Consider the following 20,147-nt stretch of genomic DNA (forward strand, 5'->3'; position numbering starts at 1 on the left):
AGCTGAGAGGGGCAAAGAAATCTGGTTTTATTACACAGAATAAAATGAAGTTACCTAGCACTGATGGTGGGGAATGGGTTAGCTGAAAGCTACAGCTGGGATGAAGACTACTGGAGGTTCTTTCAGTTAAAACTTGCACATAAATTAGTTGTTTCACACCTTTCACCTACAAAAGCCAGTCATCTTACATGAAAAACAAGCTCTAAGATTTCTCCAGTGATGACAAAGAGCCCTTGAGAGAGCTCTGTTTAAACAAATAATGCACATTGCCTTATGCTACTCTACAAGCAAAACCAAACAAAAACCTCTAGAACATACCTAGGTGCAACAGACCCAAGATCTGTCTCTTTCAAGTCCTATCCATGCACAGCACCAACACTGGTTTTATTCTCCAGACTCAGCCTAGTTACTCTATTTTTGCCTCCCAGTGTTGCTAGGCAAGAAGCCTTGGGGAGAGCTGTGCCCTGTTCCCTGCCCCAGAGGCTTCTGTACAAAAAGCAGCCAGAACTGGAGGAGCTGTCAGAGCCAAACAAGACCAGGGGCAGCTGCAATATGCTGCCAGCCCTCTGCTCTTCCCTGGGGACACAGTTGCTGTTTGTCTCAAAGGGTACAGGACAGCAAGGGGTGCTTCCCCTCTCCCCATGAAGGCAGCATGTGCAGATCACTGGGCCCAGGCACTGAGGTGAAGGTCCTGAGAGGGGTAAAGCACAAGTGTCCCTGGTACAACCCATGGTGAGGGAGCACCCCATGGGTCAGAGCACCCAGCCTTGCTCACCTCCTCCTCCCCTGACTGACCAGGCTGCAATCAAAGCAATACTCACTCTGACACAGCAGTCTGTTAGTTCCTTTTTCCTCCCTTTCACCCAAGTTTACATCCTGCAAGACCCTCAACACTTCATCTTTAGAAACACTGCTCGTCCATTGACATTGCTTCCATTCATAAGGTAGCAGAAAAAAAATTATCCTTGTGTATAAAACACTCACCCAAATGGAAGCAGAACTGCAAGACAGCAGATGTTTCTTTCCTAATCAACCAGCATGCAAACAGGAAAAAAATAAATACATCTGAAGAATGAGTGTGGATGGTGTGAGTTCCATATGAATTTCAGCTGTAGGTGTGTGCAAGCCCTGAGTCAGTGCTGCAAGATGACAGGTGTGTTTATGCACTCAAGACACAAGCCATGCAGCTTTCCACTGGTGCTGCATTACAGAAACTGGCAGAAAACTCTGGCTACTGTGACATATTCAAATCACATCATATCATTGTGTGCAGCATGCAAGGAATGTACAACACAGCCCACGTCCCACAGGAAAAGGAGGGCACTGAGACTGTCTGAGAGACATAGTCCATCTATGAGACACTAGCCCCTCCTATTTCAAATCAAACAAGGAAAAAAAGAATCAGATGATGGATGTGGGTTAGGAAGTCTCTACATGCTCCACCTGTGATGGAACTGCTAACACATCTGGGGCAATCTAGACCCCAAGGTGAGCCTAGTTGCTCTTGCCAGACACATCTTCTTGGACAAAAAGCAAGATGTCATCATCTGCTACATACAGACAGCAAAACAAGGTTAAGAATTCCACAAAGTCACTTCCAGTTGCTGACTTCCCAGAAAGGCCTCCAGTTCTGCCCAGCACACCACAGAAAGGCTACACACCCTGAGAAACCACAGCATGAGGACACTCAAATCCTGCAGCAAAGGGAGAGCTCCTGCCCTGTCAGGTTTAATTGGTTTTCTCTTCATAGATAACTCTGTCTGAACAAAACAAGCTCTGAGAACAGAGCACTGCACTGGTCAGATTTAGTCTTCCTGGATAAATGACAAGGAGATGTAACACTAGAACTCAAATCTGCTGAGATACTGCATGAGAAACCCCACATAAAGAGCTTGCCCTGCAGGACCTCTTTCTCTGCCTGCCACAAAGGAAGGCAGAGATTAACCTTTTGAAGCCTGATAAGCTACTTCTCCCCATCAACTTCAGCTGTATTACATGCTGAGTTTTGAACAAGCTGGTAGAAGCCACAAAGATAACTCCTGATGGTTTGCTCTCTACTTGAGGAGGCAACAAATGCAGCTTATAGCAACACAAAGGAACAAAATCCTTGTTCTTTAAATTCCACTGGATTGGCAAATTCTTGATTTATGTATAATGGCACCAGTTTGGAAGTATAACTGCTAACCAGTTGTGGAGGCCTGTTCAACAGAAATCAAATAGAACTGCACTACAGCACAACTCCAGGGTGATGACCTGTGGTGTGGTACTTCCCAACGCACCAGAACACAGCCCACCCACCCCAGGCACAGCAGGCAGGAGCAAAGAACAGCAGCTTCTCAAACAGCACCCAGGTCAGAGTAACAAGAGGGAATTCAGGCCTTCCTGTGATGCTAATCAAATACTTACAGGGTTGTGAACTTCATCTGCTGAATGAAGGACAGCCCACCAGTCAGAGGTCCATTCCCAGGCATTTCCCACAATGTTGTACAAGCCATATCCATTGGGAGGAAAGGCAGTGACCTGAACACAAGATGGAACACAAGGGCCAGCTCTGTAAACCACTCAACTTGAAATCAGGTTTTTAATCCTGAAGACCAGTCTGCTGAAGCTGCATTTGTCTTTCCTAGGAGTGTCTGCCTTCACATTCCAAAAGCAGGCACCAAGTTATTAGTGCAAAACTGTAACACTTAAATTCTTCATTGAAATAAAACAGAATGAACTCAGTGTTCTGAGCACCACGTTCCACTATGGCCCACAGCATCCCCTCACTGGCTTTGGAGACTGATCCTTTCAAGAGGGGCACTGACCCACAGATCTGCACACAGCATCAGTGACCTGACCTCCAGACCCATACTCACAGCTTCCAAATTCCTCTTCCCATCAAAGAAAAGCAAGATTGGCTGTCAACTCATCCATATGAGGACTTCTGAAACTACTGAAACATTTTAAATTTTATTACCATTTAATAACTCATTCACATTCTTGATTGCTTTTAACATCCCACTCCATGGTTTGCCACACCAAACAGACTCAAGCTTTCCAAGAAGGGAAGTTTCATTTCTTTTAAACTATTGCATGATTTTCACGCCTCAGGATCAACCACTCAAAAATGAGAGTTAAAAACTGCAATGCCAGAAGTGCAGGCAGAAAGTATTTCAGCATCTGAGTAGGAACTGACTGCAAAGTGGGAAAAGAGGTCAGTCTGAGAGGAACTAGAAGTTAAAATGAAAGTAATCTTTACTTTTCAATTAGCTTTTAAGAAGTGTCCCCTGGTAATACTCAAACCTGCAGTGAACTATATGGTAACTTGAAAGGTGAGAGAGTATAGGAATGGAAAACAGCCATAGCTCATTGTGCTGAGCACAGGCCTCCATTCTAAGAAGACAAAGTTAATGTTCATGGGATGAATTCACTCTAAGACACTTACAGGGGCAGTTCCCTTGTATCCATCTTCTGCACTGTTATTAGTTGGGAACACTCCCTGCCAGATGTTGGCATAATGGTGACCTTTTGGCTGCAGCTTGTTGCCCCATGGGAAAAGTCTGTTAAACAGACACAGGAGAACAGTTGGCAAAGGCTTTTTTTAAAAAAAATAAAAGAATTGAGACACACCACACAAACCTCCTCCCTCCCCACTTTACCCTGAATAACTGTTTGTATTCCAGTTCTATTTGTACCAAAATCTAGCAGGTTTTCAAGGAGGACAATTCAGACATGGAGGAAGGCAAGGCAGCACTGCCCTGTGTGGTGTGTAGGCCAGGACACACCATGGAGAAGACTTGAGTCTGCTGTTCCCCTGGTCTTGCTCTCCTCCCCAGGCCCACAGCAGTTGCTGTGCAGTGATGGAGTTATTTACTTCTCAAGTTCTTCTGCACCTCTTTTGGCCTGGGCACTATGCTCCTGCACTCCTCCCTCTCCTGCAGTGGCAGCAATCCTGTGCCTTGGCATCTGGTCACCTCTCCCCCCTCTTGGGCTGTGTCCTCCTCCCATTGGAGTTCAGATCACAACATCCCATTTAGGTATTCAAGGAAATACACTTACCTAAAGGCACCTGTTTAGAGGAAGTCAGTGTTATACATACCACAGGTGTCCATACTACACCAAAAAAGCAGACACTGAGGGTAATAAACCGCCCCAGACCTCTTCCTTATCCAGTAAACACCAGTTTTAAACTTTTACCAAGGACACATCTGAGACAGGCACCTGTTCTCCAGCCCCCCCCGGCAGCTGTACTCCCACTCAGCCTCGGTGGGCAGACGTTTCCCTGCCCAGGTGCAGAAGGCCACAGCATCATTCCAGGAGACATGAAGAACTGGATGGTCCATCCTGGGAACAACATGAACAGGACAAGACCATCAGCAGAATGAGGTGATCTCACAGCCACACAGCACGAGCACTGTGTGGAACTCTTCTAGAGGTGGCCACAAAGGAGCACAAGGAAGTTCAGTCACAACTGGACCAGGTATCAGATCACTTTTACAGAAAAAGGAGCTACTTAAGGACACAGCAAGATGCTGGAAGGGAAGTGCAACCACCAGAGAAAAACAAGGATGAGAAAAAAATTAGCTTCTGTTTGTCTCATCACACTTCCACATAACAGGTCTCTACAGTTAACAAAGACATTTGTGGGTTGTGCTTTCTCATGGTCTCCCCTCACAAACCTCCTGCACCCAGGAGTCAATGAAGAACTATGGACACACAGCTCCTGTGGGAAGGGAGGTGCTCAGAGACCCACAGGAAGACTCCACAAGCCTGCAGCATTACTGCTCCTTGCTAGGGTACTGTAACAGGATCTCAGCCAGAAACCAGGAGTCCCAAGAGGGAAATGAACACTGCAGTTTAACAGCAAACACTCTTCACGTCCCTGTGTGCTCTGCTCTCTGCTGCAGGTTCTCTCTGTGCTGTCAGTTGGGGGGGATTTGAAAGAGGTGAGATAAGCAAGAGGCTTTTACTCTTAACACCATCTTTTGCAGCACCCAACCCAGGAAACAGTGAACTACAGAAATTTAAGTGTATTTTTCTTTGGGCATTTCAAGTAGTCCACAGTCCACACAAAAGCCACCATCCTTCCTTGGTTTGGTTCCAGAATTGCCCTTACAATCCTGGTCTCTTTTCCCAGAAAAAGACAAAAAAATGCCAAGTCATTCTTGTCACAAGGATCCTCCCCACCCAAGTCTCCAATAGACCAAGATACTTCAAGAGCTGAGGGTGCTGGTCCAGGAGAGAGATTCAGAGGACTTCCTATAAACTTGTCTTTCCTGCCTCATTTCACAAACCCAGTGTGTCCATCCTGGACCATCAGGCTACTTCCACATGGCAAGTTCCCCAGCAGCTGTACTAGGCTGGGGTTGCACCACACTGCTACAAGACTAGATTCACATGGCAGGTTTCCAGGTCTTATCTGCTGACTGTGACCTAAATTTCTCTGTCTTCCCCTAACAATGCCTCCTGATATTATCTCTATTTTTGCCTCAGATAATTCTTTCATTGCCCTTGGAGAACTGACAACGGACTTGTTACTAAGCAGTTCAGTCATCAAATTATGTTACACTAACACAGCCCTGTCCTCAGAGGACTCAAAAACATGCCAACATCTACCAAATCTAGGCTAGGTAGCCTGACTTTATTTCAAACTGCAGTTTTAAAACTTCAACTAGTTGATTAAGGCAGCCAGTGCCAACTTCACTGACATCTGCCCAGTGAAAGAGCTGCAATACAAAAGGTCCCAGAAGAAGAGAGTCACAAACATACAGTAAAACAGATAACTGAGCAATGGCCTTCAACACATGCAACCCAGGGCTAGCTCTGCAGTATCCACAAAAGCAGCTACAAATGAAGTGTCCTGATTTTCTAGGCATAACATTCATTCCCCTTCTGAAAGTGATTGCACAAAGACATGGATCAGGAAGCTTCAGGGGTCTTGCTAGCAAAGCAGGGCACTAACTATGGGCTGTTAAGAGAAAGTACAGCTTTCCAAAGCATTTAGAGCTTCTAGGTAAAGTCATAACTGATTTTCCACAAGAATCAGCCCACAAACCCAGAATACACTAGGAAGCACAAAACTCTTTAGTCTTCTACTACAAGGGACAGGCCTCCAGGTCTCAGATGGAGGACACATAACACAGACTCAGAGTAGGCATGAGGTATTTAGCCTTCTCCACAAGCCCTGCACTGGATGCTTTGAAGTCACAGACACTGAAGTTTTACTGTGCTTCACTGATGACACAGAAACATGAATAGAAAACACATTAAGCACATTTCAGTGTGGTCTCTTTTCCCTTGGGTGGAAAGTGCTTATAGACCTTTTTAAATATGGCTGTATCATTGGCCATGTGACCACTGAATATTTCATGCAGCACACTAGAAGATGGGAACATTTCTGAAGCAGCAGCAAACAGGTAACTGCTTGAAAACCCTTCCTTGCCCCTCCCATCCTGGTACATGTCTACAGGCATATTTACAAGCGGGGTGTATTGTAACTGAATGGCCACCTGTGACTTACCTGTTGGAGATACTAGAGCCAGGGCCCTCTGGGTGCTTCCAGTTGGCTCCCTTTACAGGCAGCCACCAGGGAGCAGCTGCAACCTGAAAAGGGACAGAAGAAGAGGACTTAAATTAAATTCCCAGCTAAAGCCTATTCTGAAAAACCACCCTGCAACAACAGGCTACAAAGCTTCACTCACAGCTCATGGTTCTGCCTGCAGAGCCATTTGACCTATTAAAGTTCCAAATAACCTCTGATTAACCAAGATGACCATTTGATTCATATTGCAGTACTGCTGGCCAGGAAAGAGCCCCAGGTATGGAACAGCACAAAGCAAATGTCACCCAAAGGAAAAGCAAGAGGGAGACCAAGCCCTGAGCGTGGTTTCCTGCAGTACTGCCCTCTGGATGCCTCTCCTTCCCTGCTACATTTTCTCACCTGCAGGTCTGATCAGGCACAGCCCACTCTCTCTGAAGGCACAGCCCTCAGCACGATGTCTGTGGAGGACCAGACAGTCTGCTCAGAAATTGCCAGCTCTTCACCTCTGAAAACTATGCCAAGAACACTCAGATGTAGTGGCTGGAAGGAGTCATCTGGAACATCACAGTTTTACTCTATTCTCTTACAACTTCGCCCCCAGTACAGATACACAGTTAACCTTCTGGCTGACTTCAGTCTGACACATTCTGTAGAGATGATAAAAAGAAGGCAGATTTGGCAAAAAGAGAATTTCATCCCAATTGTTTGCTCCCTAGACTCGGTGTTTTGGAATAACTGAAACAAAATCCTGACTATTTACTTTAACCAGGGTCAAGACACACATCCTGCAACACATTTGCTTTCCAGTTAATTAACTCAGTAAGCTGATTTTAAATTATTTGCTCTCAGCTTCCAGAAGGTGGAGACAGAAGAGCCCCAGAAGTCTAGTGCTATTCTTATTTTTTTCCCCAGCTGGTTTGCTGAGCAGCATCAGGCTTGCAGGCATAACTGGGTAACAATGCAGATAGCAAGTACTCCTCTCTCACCACAAGTCTCAAAATTGGTTCTGCAATGCCAAGGAATTATTCCTAAAACACATCCATTAAGGATTTATTCTATTAAGGTTACTTCAAAGCTGAGAAGGTCAGTAAACAGCACAATTAACTATCCTACTCTGATTCACATTCATTGGAAATGCTTATCTGGGTTCTTTCAGAAAATTGAGGAGAAAAAGAACATTTATGTTAACTGTCAATAGTATGTTTTTTTATAGCCAAGGCCATTCTCCCCAGAATCAGAACCCCAACTCTTCTCAAAAAGGCATGAAGAGTATGTGATCTCTTGCCAGGAATTACAGCTCTGACACTGAGCATTCAGACTCAAAGCTGGAATCTCCATCCAGGGAGACACTCTGCTCAACTCTCATAGAACTAAAGCTTCAGAATTATCAAGTTGCTGAACCTAGACTTAAAACTAGTCTGATTCAACCAATTCCATGTATATTTTGAGTTCAACCATTGATGAACCTATATTCATGACAGGACAGAAATGCAAAGTTAGAATTTTACAGCCCTCTGAGGACAACAGGAGGGCCACAGGATCATCAGCTAAAGGTTCTGTTCTCTGTGAATCTGAAAGATCAGGAGTAAAATTTCATCCCAATAGCTTCTAAACTCAACACATTTTTATAACTTAAACTGCTGAGTTTTGGATAAATATCTCTGCAGGCAACTGCAAAGGCTTACGCTTTAGAAGACTTTAATTTTGGAAAACACTTTTGTTATGCAAAAGAAAAGGCAGATGCTTTCAATCAGAATAGTTTATTTTAAACCAGGGGAAAAAAAAAAACAATCCCTCCGCATGAGAGCACCACGTGTGCATGTCTTGTTCCTGAGCACCAAATGGCTGCCAGGCTTTGCAGAACATGCAGATCTTCAGAAGCTACACACCTAGAACAAGGGCAGTGGTAACAGCGACCAGCTACATGCAGCCTTCAGCAATTGATTTGAAGCTCCTCTAAGGCAGCAGCTGACAGCAGTGAGCGTGATCCAAGGGGCTCCTTCCAAAAGCAAAAGTCACATACCTGAAATTTGCAGTCCTTTCACAAAACTTCCCTGAAGTCTTTAAAGCTTTTAATTGCTCTAAATCTAATTAGTAAAAGAGCTAATTAGACTGAGATATTGCAGCATCACAGTTAATACAGCAAAGCCCTCCCTTGCCACTAATGAGCTTAGTTACTTTCATAATGCTTAGTGTCCTCACGCTTCGCTCCCAAACGTGTTCTGTAGAGTGGCCAGATTCATCCTGTAAAACCAGCAGCATATGCTGTTGATCAGATCTTGGCAAGATACTGACTTAGAGGACAATAGCTCCTTTATTTTGATTAACTCTTTCCAGGGTAGCCTGTCACTTGTAACAGAGCTGACTAAACACCTCTGCCCTGCAAACGTTCCACCAGTGCCTGGAGATCCAGGAAATGCAGTTCCAGGAGCAAAACACATTTTAGAAGCAGAGAAGCTCAAGTGCTTGTTTTGGTTTGATCCAACTGAAAACTTGCTTTATCCAGCTCTCTGCTCCAAGATTAAGAACTCACTATTCTGCTTACCACAGACTTGTAGTGCTGTGAAGAGAACCTGCTAATACCAGGAAGATACACCAACAGTTAATCACAACCTACAAGTTTTCCACTCAGATGAAGCAATTTGCAGAACTGAAGCCTGTACTCCCACTATCAGCTTGCTTAAAATTCAAAGTATTCCATTTTCTTTCCAAAGGAGGCTGGGATAGCCTAACTTTAATTGCTCCATTAACTCGTGATTTCAAGATTTTTAAACTACTTTAAACTTATCTTAAACAAAATTCCTTTCTACAGATACGTAGAAAAAACAAACAATGAAAGGAGGGTCAGGAAAGTCAGTTTCACCACCAGCATTTTACCATTACTGGGTACAGCAAAAGCAGTAGGGTAATACTCTAAAAAACACATAAAAACCAGCCAGAAACTATGAAAACATTTGTATTGGTCTTGCATCTAACATGGCACTGGCCACGTTAGATAAAAACAACCCCCCACTTTAGCTTCAAATTTTTAATTGAAATCACATTTGTATTAAAAGATTTACCAAAAATAAACTCAATTGAGTAGCTCATCTTGACTTTAATTCCATTTCTAACATGCAGCAAGTCACTTGAAATAATAAAGCTGTGGATTTTGACCTTAAGATGGACCCAAAAGATGAAGAGAAACTTGTGCTGCTGTAGCACGACATCTTTGTTTGCTGTGCTACAGTATTTTAATGCTATTTTAGCATAACAAGGCCTGCATACATAGGTCAAGATAAACATCTGGAAGAAGCACAAGTTACTGCAGTGCAAGAACTTCAGCAATTTAGAAATCAACTGTCTGAAGAGAGATTTTCAGAGTGAAGAGTAGTCTAAGTCTGGAAAACACTTCAAGAATGATACATTAAGCAGTGGGTTCTTGGAGAACACACTTCAGTTTCAGAAGGTGACTTAGTAGGTTACCACTCATCTGGATCAGACTGTGTTAAACACTGTACACCTTTGCTTTGCAAAAGCATCCTCTGGGCTGCAAATGCAATGTGTGCATAGGCTGGAAGCAGGGAAGCTGTGAAGTGTTGTCTCAGATACAGCCAGTGGTCTGGATATCTGCATTGGTGTTTTGCCAGGATGTGAGAAATAATTAGTTATTCAGTAAAGAATACAATTTTTGGATAGGGCTTTATTTTATCCAGGTAAGGCAGATATACATAAATCTCTGTCCACTTGTCCTCCTTTAAGCCATCCCTTGAACCTTGAACAGGTGATTAATGAACTACTGAGGCAGACAGAAAATGGAACATTAGTAAGGCAGAGAGTTTAATAAATAAAAATAATGACTGTGCAACAGCCCAAACCACTGCATTTTCCCCACAGAAGCCACAAAGAAACCACATTAGTTGGGGTCCTGGTCACAAGTAACTTTATGCCTCTTCTTCCAAGCAGTATTAGTGTACCTTCCCCACAAGAACTTTCTCTCTCACTAAGATTAGGGGCAGAGGTCTTCTCCCAGTGTCCAGGGGCAGGTCCTGAGCACATAACACTACAGGACTCCCTTCCTTCCACAGGATGGAGCCCACCCTTCCAGGAAACCCACAGATGAACCTCCAGCTGGGATCACAGTGCAGCAGCCCCAGGCCCCAGCCAGCAGCAGCTCTGGGCTGGCACATACCCATGTGGCTTTCTGGGTGTCTCTGGTCACTGCCCTCATAAAGTCCCACTCAGGATCAGAGAGGGGAACCCACAGAGGCCAGAGACAAAGTTTAGCCCCCTGTTCTGACCCAGTTTTTCAGTCAGATTCAGAACACAAGAAACTCTTTATGGTGAGGGTGGTGAGACATTATAACAGGCTGCCCAGGAAAGCTGTGGCTGCTCCATCCCTGGAAGTGTTCAAGGTTGGATGGGGCTTGGAGCAACTTGGTCTAGTGGGAGGTGTCCCTGCCCATGCAGGGGGGTTGGAAACAGATAATCTTTAAGGTCTCTTCTGACCCAAGCCATTCTATGAAACCAGCCAAATGCCAGGAAAATCCCCCAGCAGATGCAGACTCCCCGTTCACCATCAGTTCACAGCTCTGCTCCTCCTTCCCATCACTGGGAACAGCACAAGGTGACCTATTTCTATGCAGTGCATCATCCCCATAGCAACGGGCTTGTGTTTAAGTTGAAACAGCTGTAACTGAGTCAGGGAGACATCACAATGTAAATAGTGTGGAAGTGAAAACCACTTCAAGGCTCAAGGAAAGAATAGATCTCTCTGAGCCCCTTATCAAGGTTGTCATAGTAGCTGCACAAGGGAAACAATATACATATGCAGCTATAATTCATATTTGTACTTGAAGATACTCTGCAGAGAAGAACAAACCTTCTGTAATTATGTGCATAAACTGAGCTGAAACATGATTGTCAAATTCTCCACCAAATCAGTAACTAAGCACACTGAAACAGCTTAAAAGTAGACAGCTGAGTGTTTTTTCCAGAAGATAACTAATACTTCACGTTACCAGTTTCTGCAATGCTACTGCAAGCCTCATGCTATTTATTATATCAATTTAAAGACTCAGCACCCAAAAGCTCTATTTATAGAAGAATCTGTTTTAATTCTTATTTTCTAGGGTTTCATTCGCTCAGAAATGAAAGCAACAAAGGGGTTAGGTCATTATTTACTATTGATATTTTTTGCCTTAAGTCCCAATATTTTTGATATTGCACTACTATAAAAAGAAAAGGCATCAGCTTTATAGAATTAGAAGAAATACATTTTAAGTCATTAGGAAAAGGGTTTCAGACTTAATTGGAAACTAGCACTTCTACGAAAGGACCTTCTCCTTTGTATAAGGAGAGGTCACTGTATCTCAAACAGTGTAACACTTCACAGCTATGCCAATCCTCCCAGAAAAACAACCAAAAGTATTTTATGCTAAAATCCAGTAAGATTCATGAAGTGCAAGTTTTGGAATCCAAAAATCTTCTTTTGAGGACCTGATACTCCCGGTGAGTTCCATCTCTGGAAGCCTATTTTTGAGCCAACATGTAAATCTGCAGACAAGGCAGTAATTTTTTCCAATAACCACATAAATATGAGCTTTGAGAAAATGAGGTGTGCACAGATATATGTACAGCCTCAGGCACAAGCAATGCCCCACTTCAAAGTTGCAGTTTATACTGTCAAATATGGACTAATATTACTGGTGGTTCCCCATGAGATGCTTCCTGCACGTTCCTTCACCCAGAAGTGGGAGTGCAGCATAAGACAGAGATTTACCAGCTTGATAGCTCCACCTTCCCAGCTCCTCATCCAGGGTATCTGAAGCATTGGGATCTGCAGGAAACTGGCTCACCCTTCTCTTCCTTTGATCTCAGCTTCCTCTCTGAAAGGCCTTTGAAAAAGTCAAAGCCAAGTGTGGTGCAGTTTACCCTTAAACTAGCAATAAGGTGTACGTGTCAACTTCTGCTTATGCATCCTAAGGATTTGGACATTTCAACAGCATCAAACTACACCACAACCTCCTGCTTTCTCCTCAAGCCACAGATAAGCAAGTTATTACTGCATGTTGTTAGAAGGTACATTCTCTATAGTAACTGCAAACACTAGCACTGCTGTCCTACCTGCAAACACTATTCTTTTCATTATTCATTCCAAATACTCACCTGCAATGCACATTTGCATTGTTTTTAGAATGGGACTATGCCCCTTGAGTTAATGGCTGGCAGCACTGCTAGCACCAAGTGAATTGCACACTTCAAGACCACTGCAGAAGTTTCCATGCAAACAGGGATGAAAACAGCATCCAATAGTTCTAGATTGAGCAGAACTCCTTAATGGTATTTGCTCAGGTCTGCCAGTGAACTAATTTCATTGCATTCTCAGACCAAAAACTCAATCCCTCCTAAAGACAAATGAAGTACACAGGTTTGTATGCTTCCAGTCTCTCCAGTGCAGAGTTCATCTGGCCTTGAAGCAAAAATTAATTTTGCTGTCTTCCAGAAGCCAAGAATAAAAATGTTCCCACTACTCCCCAGTGAGCAAATGTGACTTAGGTTGTACTACAATCTTGGTACTTCATGTTTACCTTCTTCATGATAGCTGCACAGCAAGTGAAACTCTTGCAATTATTTGCAAGAGCTCTCAGATCCTCTCACTGGCAAGCATGCCTCAGTACCTTCTCATTTCACAGACACAATCCCCCTGCTTTTTGCTCTCAGACACATTAAAATGCCATATAAATGACATTTTACAATGTCATGGAATAACAGCACTGGGCATGCATTTCCTCCTCTACTCACTCAGGGGGATAAAGGAGCAGGCAAACAGTTTCATCACAAAATAAGAACCTCAAGATGGAGAGATTTTGCTCTTTTTCCATTTCCCCGAATTCCATGAAGAGAGGAAAAAGAAAAATTATCTCCAAGTGCTAAGTTATTGGCAATTCTAGGGTGTTTTTTATCAATGACATCTAAGGCCAAGTATCCAACATGGACATAACAGCTCTAATAGATGCAGTAATTTGCCGTTGGTCTTAAACTGCAGGTCTGAGAACTGAGTTTAATATGTGAAGCTCTCAATACTTGTTAAACCCACACAAAATACCTTGGTTTCAAAGGGCCTTCTGCTCTCACCACAGAAAAATCTGGTTTTATTTGAAAACATCCTTGCCAATTCTATCAGTAACACCCTCATCTGCTACAGTGCTAACTTTTCCCTCTCTGCCTTGTTAACACCACAAACTTAAGAGGTCAAAATTAAAATTCAAGTTCCCAAAAATCTAGAACAATCCAATTATTGGCTGCTACACCCCTTTTTTCTGCTTCCCTTCCAGAGGAGGGTTAGGTCCAACCTACATTCCTGGAGCAGTGGCTATCTAGGAGACCACCTCACTCCAGGAAATGCACACCCAAAGCTCCAACAATTATTCTATGTGCTAAGCTCATTTGCTCCTGCATTAGCTTTCACCAGCCCCACCTCTGTTAATTCAGCTCTCTGCTTCCTCTCAGGGCCTAGGATGAATTTGTTCAGCTTCAGAACTGGAGTAGCCAAAGTGGCCAAGTAGAGGAGAACCCCCTGACACTCCCCAACATACAACACCCCCCCCAATATTTACAGCAGCTGTTATACACTGTTTAGTTCAATATCTTCACTTCTACCTTGCCCTGATTCCTTCACTGCACATGAAATACCACTTCCAAAAGACACATTCCTGTTGCTCTTCTCCTTTATTCACATCTGCATTTAGCACCTCAGTGCTTCAGCTGGAGAAAAGCCTTACCAAAATGTGTCTCAGCCACCAAAGCAAAGCAATAACACAGTCCTTTCTCCCATCAAATTGGTGGAGGGATTTTCAGCACCAGTAACACACCAATGATTATATCCTATTTCTGCTTTTCCCAGTGGTAGTTATGATTCAAGAAGGTACCTAACACAAGCTAAAATTTTAGTTGACTTAGGTATACAGTGAGAAACAAGCCTTAATCTCCTCTGTTGCTGATCATTGCAATCTGCTGGTGCAAACTAGTTTCATACAATTCACACTCTTTCTGATGACATTTGAACAGTCACCCTGCAGAACCCAAATCTTAAAATTTGCTCACCTTTTTTTAAAAAAAAAGATTGACTAGTATTGGATTCATCATTATTTCCCCAGCACACACAGCAGAATTTAAGCATTTTGGGCAACATAATAAGATGCTTTCATTTTTTAATATTTCATCTAAGTTTCCAAGATCCCTAGGAAGAATCTGCTTTTGCACAACCCTTCAGATCCCTGCCCCAGAGTTGGTGTTTATCTTAGTAATATGAAGTTTCTTGCAAGTTGTCTGCTGAGATTTGTTTCTTGAAAGCACAATTTCTAGAAAACTGCTAATGCTCTTCACTAGTTTTAATCAGCTAGGACAAGCATGGCCTGCACAGCATTTGTTTGTCTGAGGAGCAATCACTGCACTGCAGTCTAACACCACAGCCCCATGGCTGATGCTTCAGCTCCCTACGACTAAAAGGTGCTTGCCTGTCTAATCTACAGATTGCACTGTCACAAAAACCAAAACCCCTCCAAACAACCAGGGTCTGCACTGTACTCTCAACAGTCACAACCTCTCACAGAAAATGCACACCCGTACAACAAAAAGGCACAGCTTTGAGAAGCAGAAGCAGACACAGGCAAAATCCTAAGCTTTATCTTCAGACATTGGAATGCTCTTTGCAACTCAACCACTGAGCTGCCTTTTGAGAACATCTCCTTGCAGATAGAAGCTGGATTTCATGGTATGTAGCTAGTGAGGGGCCAGGCAGACAGATGGAAGAAAAGCAGCTTCTGGTTTCTTTTTCACCTTCTCACAACATAGAATGTTTCAGAACATTAGTTGTCCACAGCACCAGCATGAAGTGCCAAAAAAAAAAGGCAGTCACTATTCTCCTTATCACTTTACCTAAAAAACTAGTATAATCTTTCTCTGTGCCTATTCTGACAATGCTCTGCATGCCAGTAATTAGCAAAGTGACCCAATAGTAAATACTGAAATACATGGCAAAAACACAGTCTCCTGAAGTTTACTTTTATTAAATACAGAAAACCTTGGAAGGAAGCAGCCAAAAAGCCCAGTTTGGGCTCCAATCCAGCTCTCTGGCACAAAACATGTTCTGTTAGCATTATGCCAACACTAAAATTTGGCTGACACACCCAGGAAAGTGGCTCTCAACACTGTGTGTTTATACAAATAGCCAAGACTGAGCTTACACCAGTATTCTTCTGGCTTGTTTGTCTTAAACCTTAGAGCCTGATTTAGGCATTTCTGCACCTCAGAACTAGGGCAGGAAGAACAACTTCTCTGGTACTGATGGCTGAATTTTCTGTTGTAAAGATGGGACAAGCCCATGTGCATTTATTCTACCTCCAAGAGCAGCTGTGCTGGCATTTGGCAAGTCCAATGTAGCCTTCTTACATCTCCCAGTACAAAAATGCTACTGCTGAATGAAATGAAAAAGAACTATCCTTGTAATCTTCCTTTCCTTGCAGTAGGAAATGAAACCCCACATTTTCCCAGTCAGTCACAGCACATATTGACAAAGGGCTTATTGAAACCTCTGATCTCTCAGTCTGCCCCTCAAAGGCAAAAATCAAACTTTACAGGCTTCCCTCCCTCAACCAAGACCATCATCTATATAGAGAAATGATAATGAATAATTCTAAGTTATTGCACCATGCATGTGGAAGGAAATTATTCATTATCATTTCTCTAAGTTATTGCACCATGCATGTGGAAGGAAATGCCTTTGCTTGATAAACTGTTCTGGAGACAATTAAATTACTAAATGCTAAAGCCCCAGGTATTCTCAGTTGTTTGTCATAATAAATAACAATCCTCTAAACTCCTTGGTTTGTATGTTGGATCAAGTGTTGTGCACAAGTAAAACCTTGCTACTAACAAAAAGCAGTAATTTAACCTCAGACTGTCCCACCTCTCTTTGCTCCTCTGGAATGGCAAAAAGAACTCTGGGAGCCAGCAGCTCTCCTGTCCTTTGCCTGCACAGCACATCACTCAGAGCCACTACTGACACCTGGATTTCTGAGGCACCACTCTGCTGCATGTGATACCAATAAACAGCCTTATATCTGCACCACTTCATAAAGTCCTAAATATCTCTCACTGAGGAGGAAAAAATGTCAAGGAGTGGATACTAACTTTTGCTCATCAGGAAACTATTTTTTGTAACTGGTTGTTTAAAAAAAAACCCACAACAACAACAAAAAAAAGATACTGTAAATTCTTCATGTTTGAGGGAGCCTTATTCTAGGCCAACACCACTCCAGAAACCCCATTCTTGTGCAGGACTTGGGGAATATCACACAACTTAGATATGTCTGCCATAACTGCTAACACATCTGCCCCAGTCGTTGCCAAGGGAGTTCTCCCCTGCTGTGTTACTCACTGCCTGATGGATGTGAGCCTTCACTTCTTCACTCAGCATTCCCTCAAACACGAAGGAATCACCAAATTTCTCTGCCTATAGAGAGAACAAAAGATTCAATTGTAATTCTTAAAATGCCACTCACATTTACAGCTTCATTTTATTAAGGATAACTCAAAGTTACTCTTAGAATTGCCTTATCTTTCAAGGAAGCTATTTGGAACAATCAAGAAGGCATTTTATCCCTGGATGTCATTGTTCTCCAACAGCCACTGGGCAGATGGCAGCTCACAGAGCTTCTGCAAATGTTATTACTTCTGCTAATTAAAAATGTAGTTCCAGTTGTCCCAACTACTTCAAAATGGTACAGTCAATAATCTGACATTCAAGGCTTTATTTAATTTATCTCCTTTCTCCTTTGGGAATCACAATAAAAGACTTAAGACTTATCCATTACTGCAGCACCATGTTTTAAAGTACTGTTATTCCTTTGGGAATCACAATAAAAGCCTTCTCCCTTACTGCAGCACCATGTTTTAAAGTACTGTTACAACAGCAACAGAAGAGCCAAAAGTAACCCAGTCATTATACACACCATTATATAAAGCCAAAAGAAACAAGAAATATAAATCATTCCAATGAACCACAGTACATGACACCAACAGAAGGGGTTTTCCCCCTTGTTAAACTAAGGGAACTGTTATATAGCAAAGTCAAAACTTGTTATCAGAAGTCAAGAAATTTGCCCTTCTTAATTTCTTCATTTCATTCAGGGCATTCAAAGACTGAGAATGATCACTATGAGCTGCTTCTGCATGCTCAGAAGTCTTCAAGAAGCTCAGTCTGAAAGAAGGATCCCATTCATCCAAGAAGTTTTACAAACTACTCAACTTTTCTATCTCGTTCCAGAAAGGAAAGTGAATAAGAAAATACTTTTTTTTTCTGTCACTTGACCAATCTGAAAGACCCAGAGAGAAGCAAACAGTTCATCACTGACAGGGCCCCAGATTGCAGTCTCACAGCCTCCATCAAGGGCATTTTAGGTTTTTTTAAAGTTTGTTAAAAAAGACAATACTTTTGTTGCAGCAAGATAGCTCTGCCTCTGGAGGCTTTTTTTCTTCAGCTTTTTATTCCCTTTCAGGTCTCGTTTGCCACTGGAGTCCAGTCTAGTCCAATAAAACCAAGAAGTAGGTTGGCTCTGTTTACTCACAGTAAGTAATGTGGGCAGGACTCAGATACACAAAACACAGCTCAGCTGCATCTCCAAAAAACCCTGCAAAATCTGTTTACTCTGAGTTTATTTTTCCAAATCCAACATAAAAGGGGCCCCATGTAGGGAGGGGAAAAGGAGAAAGGGTGAGTGGAGCACCCAACTACAGGAGCTGAGCCCTGCAGCACTGAAACAGACACCCTGCTGCAGGGCTACATTCAAACTGCACAAGTGCTCCTTCCAGCAGCTGTTTGCAACAAGTTCTGTTCCAACTCAATTGTCAAGCAGCCTTTTTTTCATAATTATTGAGCTAAGAACTTAAGCACAGAAATAGTGCCACAGATAAAAGCTTGTTCATCCAACCAGAAGGATCCTGTCTTCCAAAAGAGAACCAGTTTATCAAGTGAATTCAGCAAAGTGCCTCCTTTGAGATTTGATCATTACCAAGACTTTTATTTGCTTAAAAGGCCTGTCAAGATTTCATAGAAGTTGTGTAGGAACAGTCAACTGTCAGGGAAGATCAGAGCCTCAGGCACAGGCAGCTTCTTTCTTGGAATAACCTTAACATATTCTTTCTTATTCCATTGTTCCCAGTAACATGCACAAAACTGTTATTACAGTTGCTATTATATCTTCTCTAGACAGCAGGGCTTGCTCATTAGCAAGTGGCTGTGCTGAATGAGCCTGCAGAGTCCTCAGCTAACACAGGTTTTTCAACTCCTTTTTCATTCTTCCTCTGAACATAGTTTCCTGGTACAAAGATGTCCTAGGACCCAAAGGTGAAAAAAATAAACAACAAAACCAAACCAAAACTCCTCAAACCCCCTGCATCTTCAGCCATCTGTTAGCTTTATCCAGGCTGCCTCAGTCACACTGCAGGGAAGGCACCAGTTCAGGAACCAGGACACTTAACTCAGTGTCCCTCAAAATGCCCTTTCAGACCCCTGGGCAGGAGGGGAGGACAATCTTCCCTCTACACTATTTACATGAGAAATATTCCAGTATGCAAATCCCAAGCAAGTATTGTGACATCCTTAAAAAAAGAAAAGCCTGATTTTTAGTGGGAATTTTGCCAACAGAGAGAAAGATAACAGGTGCTGCACACCTTTCCACCTTACCTCAGTGATGTACCCAGTAGAATTCACAAATCTCTCAAACTCCTCATTGCTGACCTCATACTGATCCATGTAGAAGCTGTCAATGTGGACTCTCCTAGCAGGCCACTCTCCATCTGGCTGGATTTCAGGCTCATCAGTGCCCATTGTGAACACTCCTCCTGGAATAGCAACCATCTGCAGAGAAAACACCACCCAAAAAAATTATGAAAGTGAGAGACTGAGAAGGCTCTTGTACTCATACTCCTCCTCCACCTCATCTTTGGAGGAGCTTTTCCTTTGAGCAGCATTTCACTGGCAAAAACAGCACAACAAAATGGAAACAGTGGCATTTGATCACTACCTGTTTGGAAGAAACAGCAAGCAGAGCAGTAACAGAGAACAACAAACACATTTGTAGCTCTTTCTGCATGAAGTCTGGGTACTTAACTTCTACTGATGGCCATGATTGTACTCTAATGAGGAGAAACATGTTTTCCCCTACTGTACCTAAGAGCCAAGAAACAGCTAAGAAACAATCCAGAGTCCTTACTACTCATTTTTAGATGAGGGATTTGGGCACTTCACTGTATTCCTAGGAAGGCTGGATGCATCAGTGAAGAATCTGGAGATTATGAAACGGTGAAGTGCTCTTTTGTGGACAAATCTATGCCTGCTTGCATACTAACTACACATGGGCTTTCATTTAACAAGAGGCACATGCAGCATTTTATTGCCAACCCTGCTGCTAGCTGGCAGGTAGACACAGCACCAGCAGCTGTGTGCCAGAAATGAGGCAAGCTTTCCAGACCGTTATATTCCACTCCTCTGGAAGACTGACCTTGGGGCAAGGGCCTCAACCTTCAGAAATAAAAGATGAGTGACAGAAAAGCATTTTAACTTTTTCAATAAGATGTTTTT

The 20,147-nt window shown here is 42.9% G+C and overlaps 1 protein-coding gene across 1 annotated transcript in view; it reads right to left on the bottom strand.

Annotated features, from left to right (window-relative positions):
- SUMF1 (sulfatase modifying factor 1) overlaps window positions 1-19,424 on the bottom strand; it is a 26,926-nt gene extending 7,502 nt beyond the window's left edge. Inside the window, exons 1-6 of the mRNA XM_010003373.1 lie at window positions 19,251-19,424; window positions 16,944-17,018; window positions 6,503-6,585; window positions 4,204-4,326; window positions 3,428-3,542; window positions 2,407-2,520 (exon numbers count right to left, since the gene is read on the bottom strand). Of these exons, the coding sequence (XP_010001675.1) occupies window positions 2,407-2,520; window positions 3,428-3,542; window positions 4,204-4,326; window positions 6,503-6,585; window positions 16,944-17,018; window positions 19,251-19,424 (684 nt within the window). The remainder of the gene's footprint in view (window positions 1-2,406; window positions 2,521-3,427; window positions 3,543-4,203; window positions 4,327-6,502; window positions 6,586-16,943; window positions 17,019-19,250) is intronic.
- Window positions 19,425-20,147: the final 723 nt, after the last annotated feature.

The sequence above is a fragment of the Chaetura pelagica genome, unplaced genomic scaffold (assembly GCF_000747805.2).
Source record: "Chaetura pelagica isolate M959 unplaced genomic scaffold, ChaPel_1.0 scaffold328, whole genome shotgun sequence".
Taxonomy (NCBI): Eukaryota; Metazoa; Chordata; class Aves; order Apodiformes; family Apodidae; genus Chaetura; species Chaetura pelagica.